Source organism: Pteropus vampyrus, unplaced genomic scaffold (assembly GCF_000151845.1).
Source record: "Pteropus vampyrus isolate Shadow unplaced genomic scaffold, Pvam_2.0 Scaffold43, whole genome shotgun sequence".
Taxonomy (NCBI): Eukaryota; Metazoa; Chordata; class Mammalia; order Chiroptera; family Pteropodidae; genus Pteropus; species Pteropus vampyrus.
In genome coordinates this window covers 76,271-85,142 of record NW_011888824.1, presented here as the reverse complement: position 1 = coordinate 85,142, position 8,872 = coordinate 76,271, and the positions used below count along the sequence as shown (strand labels likewise).

At 36.7% G+C, this 8,872-nt stretch overlaps 1 protein-coding gene across 1 annotated transcript in view; it reads right to left on the bottom strand.

Moving 5' to 3' along the window:
• Positions 1 to 540: 540 nt before the first annotated feature.
• Positions 541 to 8,872, bottom strand: part of STX7 (syntaxin 7) — a 37,985-nt gene continuing 29,653 nt past the window's right edge. Inside the window, exons 6-8 of the mRNA XM_011358789.2 lie at positions 8,460 to 8,532; positions 4,555 to 4,637; positions 541 to 1,874 (exon numbers count right to left, since the gene is read on the bottom strand). Coding sequence (XP_011357091.1) covers positions 1,782 to 1,874; positions 4,555 to 4,637; positions 8,460 to 8,532 — 249 coding nt within the window. The 3' untranslated portion in view covers positions 541 to 1,781. The remainder of the gene's footprint in view (positions 1,875 to 4,554; positions 4,638 to 8,459; positions 8,533 to 8,872) is intronic.

Genomic DNA, 8,872 nt, shown 5'->3' with positions numbered 1-8,872 from the left:
GTCACTGACCTATGTCCTTGTTAAAACATATTATAAATGATTACACTTTAAATAATGGTGCTAAAATCATACCAAAAATATTAAGCACTTTTGCTGTTATTGAGAACTTATCGTAAAATAAATATAGAAGTAAATTTTTTTTGTATATAACATTTTATCAAGTACAACTGTGGCAAAAAACTAAAGTGATTTGTGGAAGCTGTTAGGACTTTCACAGCCATAAGATACTGGTATGTCACATGAAACAACACACTTCCCTGCACTTACAAAGAAAAAACATGTTCCAGAAGGACTGATGGGCTTGCACTGACTTTAGAACAGGTAGCAATTGTATGAATTCTCTCTGCATCACACATTTTGTTCACTATAGCAAGCTGATTCTGGTAAACCCAAAGTCTCAAAATCACTCATGAAGAAGTTTTCTACAGAACCTTTTATGGAAAAAAGTGAGTTTCACTGAGATGCAAAGCAGCTCCCATCTCTTAGTGGCAAATGTCAGTCCCACGGAAGCAGAGCCCTCATGAAACAGAACTATACGGACACTTTTTAAATTATCTTTATTCTGGTTGCAAATGTACAGTTTACTTAGTTACTTAATATTTTATTTGTTCCCATTTGAAGTCTTACAGCTTGCCATGTAAAGCACTGCCTTCATTATCAAACTGCTATATAAGAACATTATAAAATACAAACTATAAACCAAGATAATGCTCTTTACAGTATTCAGATTAGTGCATTAAAACAACACTGATTTAAAAAGGCAAGTAAGTTAACTGGCAAACATCCAATTCCTTTTCTAAAATGGTACAAAATGATATGCAAGGCAAATGCTAAATTTTAAGTGCTGGTTGCTGAAAAACAATAATTGTGGAAAAGTTACTTCCCCCAAATCATTTTGACCCAATGATACAAATGTAACTGTTATCCTATAGGACATAAGGGAAGGTAATTAACTTTCCATTATAATAGCTATGGAAATACACAGTGCAATAACGGGTTGGGATCTTCAGAATTCTAACACATGAGTACTGATCTGTCATACTCTTCCTTCAAATCACATTAAACATTTATAGTGACTACAAATTCTCCAGTAAATGTCAGACTTAAACAGAGCCTACGTAAAAACAATCTATTCTTATTATTTTACTAGGCAATCTACAGCAAATGCTTAATATATACACATCAGGTAGATGAAATCCAGTAGGAAATTATTCACTGATTTCATTCAGAGTAATCTTAAGACCAACAATAAAAGTTAAATAGATAATTTGTGCTGCTCTGAACCAGAAAAAAAAAGCCAACACAAAAAAATACATTAGATTTTTTAAGTTAATAGTTCCTCTGCTGGCCCAAATCAAAATTAAACTTTAGAATTTTAATAGAAGTAACACAAATCTGGGTTCATGTGACAGAGAGACGGATGCCACAGAATACATATACCTTTAAATTTACTAATTCCAAAAACTAAGTCAACAGGATAAATTATAAATGAAAGACATATACAATGTGAGCAAAACCCAAACAGTTATTAGACCAAAAAGTATGAAATTTATGCCAGCAGTGATATTTAGAAAAGCTTTCAATATTAGAAAATATCAGATTTAATTCAAAGGAAGCTCCCCACCAAAAAAAATAACAACAACAAAGTATGGGAGCCATCCTTTATGTAAAGGCTTCAAAATAAAATTAAAAAAAAAAAAAAAAGAAAAAAAGAAAATGATTACAAGAACCTTCTTACATAATTTAGATAATGTAGTGCAACAGTTTTCTCCTTCAAAATCTTAGCCTTGCACTGCCCATATAATTAAACCAATAATTACAACTCCGATGACAAGGATAGAAATGATGATGCACAGGGTTTTTCTGGATTTGTGCTGCAGATGCAAAAACAAAAAACATGTTTACAGATGTAGTGGAGCATCTCCATAGCAACTGGAAATAATTTCATTCATTTCTAGAGTCAAATCAATAGCAATTTATTGCCCTCAAATTTTGGCTGTATTTCTTTCCTTCTCAAAAATCCCTTCACTACATATGGCACTATTCATTCAAAAAACATTCTTCTTGAGTTAATGGACCCACTCAAGGGATAATTATTAAACTTTTGTTGGTAATTTTTCTGGGGTGAGGTTGGGCTTAAAAAAGAAGATATAGAAAAATAAAAGTTACTGATATAAGCAACAGACTGAGGTTACCTATGGATGAAAGTGAAGAACAGCTTAAAAGCTTATATGTTTTTTAAAATTTTATTAAAAAGTTGTTCTTCAAATTGCCAGTTATAAAAATAGTCATGAGAATGTAAAGTACAGCACAGAGAATATAGTCAATGATATTCTAATAACTATGTGTGGTGTCAGATGGGTACTAGACTTATTGGGGTGATCACTTCATAACATATATAAATGTCTAATCACTATGTTGTACACCTGAAACTAATACAATATTGAATGTCAACTGTAATTGAAAAATAAATTTTAAAAAATGTTGTTTTTCAAAATGAGTTCTCAAAAAATATCAGCAAGTGTAAATGTGAGGCAATTTTCCCTAAGGTAAATTTATTAGTTTCCAAAATCCTTCTCATTGTTTAACATTAACAGAAACTGAATTCAAAATCTCAACACATAAATAAAAAGACAAGAGGCAAAAAAATTATAAAACAGTCTTTTAAAATATAAAGGTTAAGAGTTTTGCTCTATTCTTCACTCCTGGCCCAGCTGTAGATTTCTACATCTCTTTAACGGCTTGTGTATGTCACAGCAACATGCAGGAATCTTTTTTCTTATAAAGTAGAAAAATTTGTAAATTTACTTTGTGTCAACCAGAAGTATCAAAAAAATTACAGAAAGATATTTCTGACTCTGAAATTACCCTGAAAACCACGAACACTTTCATTATTCAACATATTCATCTAATTTCTGAACTAAATACTCCACATGGATTAAACACGATTTCTTAAAATTTCAATATCATCAAACCTACACATATCTGCCCCAGATTCCACATGGTTACCACAGACACATGCGTAACCTGCCTCTATGAACAGTCATGGGTGTTCCACTACAGTGTATCAGTTACCTAGGGCACCCTCCCTGGTGTGGGGTCCTTGGGGTGCTGCAGCGGTAAGAGCACTTATCACCTTCCTTTATGCTCATTGTTCATCCAACCTACTTAGAAGCACCATAGTTTGTAAAGGCTTTCAAGTGGACTACTGGAAAGTTGCTCTCTTCCCAGCACCTATGCTGCCCAGCCCTTTTCTCATTCCTCCAGGGCCTATGGGGTCAGGTGTAAGGGCGGCTCCAATCTGGTCTGGGAGGTGCAGTTTGGGAAAACGTGTTCTTTTTCCCCAGGGGCCTGCAAGCTTTCCCTTCCACAAGGAAGAGGAAAAGTAAAATTTTTATATATCTGCATCCTCTCAACATCCAAAAGCAAAACGAAATAATACGTAAGCCCTGTCACTGACGAATCCTCCTAAACACTGTATTTGAGCAGTTATAACTGTTGGCGTATACAGATTACTGTATGTTCCACTATTTATAACATCTACAGTCTATGACACAGTGACATTAATTCTGCAGCGTCACTATGTAAAGCACGCACATGAAGACAATAAACACAAGCTACTCTATCAGTGAATACTACTGGCTGTAACTCAGCATTTTCTATATAGCTTCATTGTTCTCTATGTATCACTGAATATGCAGTGATTTGTCCAGTAAAAAAAAAAAAATGACATTAAAACTAAAGGGAACTTATAAGATTAGTGAGAAAAGTGAAAAGCAATTGAAAATATTTAAGACGGTGCAAATCTCAGATATTTTATAAGCAGATAACAAGGTCTGAGAAAATAATTATGAACAAAAACAGAAATGGAGTTTTAAAAGGGAAGTCAAATGCTAAGGTCGTATTTAGGGGTTTCCAAAGAGCCTGGCCTTATCCTTGCTGAACACCAAAGGCCTACATATTGAACAATGTATTACTAGTTCATGGTCCTAACAGTCATACAGTGCTTTACACATACTTTGTATTTAACTCATACACATGAACGACCTATATTAACCTGATCCACTTAAGAAATCAATTCATTCCTGGTGAAAGTCCTGCTGAATGCTGACAGAATACCTAATGGTCAGGGACACTCCAAGCGAATATAATTTCCTTAGGACCTGAGAGATCTAAGACAAAAATCTTTACCTCTTTTCTTTATCCATAATGTCATTGACCAAAAAAAGGAAGAAAATGTAGAAGGGAACAGTGGGAAACAGAGAAGGCTATCAAAGGGGTTTCTAGGTTAGAATGTCACAGTGACACTATAGGCTGTCAGAAAAGTCCAGGCTTCTCCGCTGCTCCCCTCAGGCCTCTAAATATTAAACTTCCTATCCCCGTGGGCCACATTCTGGTTCAACTCTGAGAATAATCAGGCTAAATCCAGTTTTAAACTGATTGCTTTACGTCTGACCTGTCTTCCATGAGACTTTAACATCTCCAGCTACTTTAAATCTGATTACATACACACACAAGGTCTGAGTTATGACAAAATTTATTAGTTAATATTACCTGATATTCTGCTGCCCTTGACAGGTGCTGGTTTGCGTGCTGAACATTCACCTCTGCATTTTCAACATTGGCTTCTATACTATCTTTAAGGTAAAAGACACATATACAACTATTAAACATGTATTGATATTACAGTGGCAGAGCTGCACAAATCACTAGATTTTGTTCAATGTAAGATTAAACATATTACAATATTCAGAGATTAATATCAATATCTGGACTTTTATTTAGGCTAAACATGTATTTAGGCAAAAACATCATTTGCTCTGGGGCTCTTATCAACCTAGTTCTGAGCTGAAACCCGGCCCTCCCTGAGGGCCCATACAGCCTTCCCAAGTGGTGACAGTTCTCCATCTCATTCTCCTATGGCCTGGAACAAGTGTGGCTTTGCAGCATGAGACCACTGCAGGTTTCAGACACACTTTCAACTCAGTTTTAAGAGACTCATTTGGACCCGTTCTCAGAGTCTGTTTTGACAGTCTCGACGCTCAGTTTTAATATCCATGCTATCAAACTTATCCACCCCTCCTTGTTGCATACATCTACAGATCTCAAGGTCTTTTCTTCTCTTTCCTTGAATGTTTTAGCCCCCAACTCACTGATGTTCTCTTCTATTCCTTTCCTATTAGACATATTGGCCATTTCAGTATCCAATTGCTGACCTTTTAATGCCCTGGCCCCTCAGTTCCTTGAGCGCACATTTTTCAAAGACTGCCTGCTACCCTTGTCATTATAACTGTAGCTTCTTTACAATCTCAATTCCAAGCCTCTCTGTCTGATCACCACCTATCTTTACAGTTCACTCTTTCTAACACCCAGACTTCACAGATCCTAGAACTTTTTCACTGTCTCTTACACCACTTCATGTCTTCACTTCCCTCCTTATCTAGCTTGGATCCCATGGGCCATCATTTCACATCACTTTCTTGCATTCATCTTCAGCTTCCTTGCCCTTATACTTTAGTCATATTTACACAACAAAACCCAACCTGCCCCATGCAGCTGAACATTGATGCGAAAAAAGAATAACCTATGCTGACTTATTTCACTTTAAATTTGTGACTGCCAAGCAAGCCTACCTCATTGCCCTAACTCCTGGAGGACTATGTCATAATTTTTGCCATACTTTCTCCTTTCTCCTCAAACTTCTCATGCCTCCTCATGCACTGTCATTCTCAGCCAGTGATCTTGATTCTAGATCACTAAGACAAAAGGAACAATCAGAAGACATTTCCACATTCTCCCTTGACCCTACCCACCAACTATATGCAACAATATATTTGTCTGACTTCTCTTGTGGTTAGGAAGGGACCATCCATGCTCTCAGCAAGAGCCGACCTCTCCTCCATCTGTGCGCTTTATCGCATTCCTCGTCACCTAACTCAAAGATCTCAGCCAGCGAGTTTCCTCTCTCACTTATCAACCATATTTCTTTCCCTTATTCATCATCCCCATGAAACCTATAGCCGCCATCTAAAAACAAACCAACCAAAAGACCTCTTCTTTATTCTACATCCACTGACAGCTATGACTATTCTCTGCTCCATTTTCCAGCTTGACTCCTTAAAGGAGTTGTCTACACTTGCTATCTCTAGAAGCTCTCCTCCTATTTTCTCTTGAGGCTGCTTTACCATGCTTTTGCCAACACAGTTCTCATCCGAGGTTACCTATGCCCTACACACCATTCTACTCAGCAGTCAAGTCTAAATCCTCACTTTTTTTAACCTAACAGCAGCATCTGAAACAGCTGACCAGCCATCACTCTTGAAGTACTTTCTCCACCTCATTCTAAAACAATATATTAACTTGATTTCCTCTAAATCATTGGCTATTTCTTCTCGGTCACTTTGTTGGTTCCTCCTCGGCTCTCTGGGTTCTAAGTCAGGGGTCAATGACTTGTTCTGTAAAGGGGCAGAGGGCAAATATTTTAAGTTCTGAAATTCATATGATTTCTGTCATAAATACTCAATTCCGCCTCTGTTGTACAAAAGCTGCCATAGATAACACATAAACGTATGGATGCAGTTTGCCAACCATGCTCAAAATATTTATAGGACTAAGGGTTAAGTTCTCAGATCCCTTCTCTTCTCTATCTAGACATATTTCTTAGGTGACTGCACCTAATCTTGTGACTTTAGATACCATCTATGTGCAGATGACTACTTTCCTGAACTCCATGTTCAATGCCTAACAAAGCTTCAGTTGGGTGTCAAATGGCACCTCAAACTTAACATACCCAAAAATGATTGATTTATATCTATCCAAACCTGCTCCAGTTACAGATTTCCTCATCTCAGAAAATGGCCACACCATTACTTTTGTGGGCCAGGCCAAAACCTCAGCATTATCCTTGAATTAACTCTCTCATACCCATACTCAGCTAGTCAATAAATATCTTTGGCTCTACATTTAAAAAATATCCAGAATTCCATCACTTCTCACCACTTCACTGCTTCCATCTGATCCAGGGCAATATAATTGCTTACCTGGATTCCTGTAATAGCCTTTTAAGTGGTCTCTTTGCTTTTGGTCTTGCCCCTTTACAGTCTGTTCTCAACCTAGCAGCCAAAGTGAGTATTAAAACCTAAGTCAGATTATAATGCTCCTTTGCTCAAATCCTTCTGTGGCTTCCCATCTATAAATAATGAAAAACAACAACAACAACACAAGCCCTCACAGTGGCTCAGGATCCCACAAGGGCATCTCCCCTGTGACTTCTGACATCATCCCCATTCTTCCTCTTCCTCACTTCACTCACCAAAGATTTCAGGCATGCTTCTGTTGGAAGCCCTTTGCACTTGCTGCTCCCTCTGCCTGGAGCACTTTCTCTTACTTGCTCCCTTACCAACACGAAGTCTTCACCAAAATGTTACCTGTCGGTAAGGCCTTGCCTGACTACGTTATGTATAGCAGTGACATCCTCCACTACCGGCAGTCCCATCCCCATACCTTAAACTTATTTTCCCTCTAGCACTTATCACCATTTACTTACTTTTCTTTCTTTCTTTTAACTGTCCCTCTCCTCCGATTAGATTATAAGATCTATAAAGGCAGGGTCTTTTACTTGTTTAATTTCAGCTGAATCCTCAATGCCTAGATTTCTGCCTGGATATGGCAGGTACTCAATAAATATTTGTTGGATGCATAAATGGTTTTCAAAATTTTACCTTGTGATCTTCTGGGGTGACAGAAAAGGCTAAGAACTGACAAATGATAGTTATATTAAACTGTATGTCCAAGTAGTTAAAGTGAACAAATTCGGAAAACACATTAAACGTAACTTTAGACATAGCCACAGACATCTTCATATTTCAAAATGATAAAAATAATCAGGATCCTGATCAATCCTGATAATTATATGAATTACTACTACATTTGAAACTTAAAGGAAGTCTTAGTCACTGATTTAAAGAATTTAAAAAAAAATTCTTAGCATCTAAGTACTACTACTAATCTACCAATAAGCTATTAAAATGAATGAGCAAATGGCGGCCTATTCCCTCTAATCCAATAGGTAAGATCACATGCACAATTATAAATAGTACACATTTCCCAAAAAGTCCTTGTGATGACAATTAAATTGGGGAAAGACGAAAACCAGAGGTCCTGGAAATAAGCTAGAATAATGTTACATGGTGCCTTCCATGATCTCAGCAGCAGTAAGCCTGAAGAAATTTGAGGCTTCTGAAATAAATGAAAATGATCATTTCAACCACTAGGAGCCAAAAATGAGATCTGTTTTAGATAAAGCCAAAGGTTGCTGTTTTGTTGTAGACTGTGCTTTTGATTCCAGAGAGGCCAAAAAGAAGAGGAAGCAGTGACTTTTCCTTGAGAAGTTACCAAAGATAAATTGCATGTAGTTTGTTCACACCTCAAAAAATCTAATCAGTAGGGCTTGGGCTTACCTATCACATCTCCTTGCTCATGAATCATCATTCCCAAATTTTTAAATATTTCATTAATATCCATAATATCAGCCTAAGAGAAAAAGACATATAGTTTTATAATCAGAAATTCAGTCCCAATCCACAACAGGGGGGGAAAAAACCCAAACCACCACACATTCATAGACTTAATACATATATTTTGGAATACTGCAAAATTATTTTACTACAAGCAATCCCAAGTAAGTAGACCTTGAATAACAGTAACCAGTTCTCTAAAATAAGTCTGTGGCATTAAAAATATCAAGCAAGGCAGTATGATAATGAAAGATCTACATTAGGAAAGGGCTATGGTTACTGAGTTTATGTTATACAATCTGATCAGTTTTATTAGCACAAGAGTATTCCCATAATAAAGGTATAAAATACTCTTG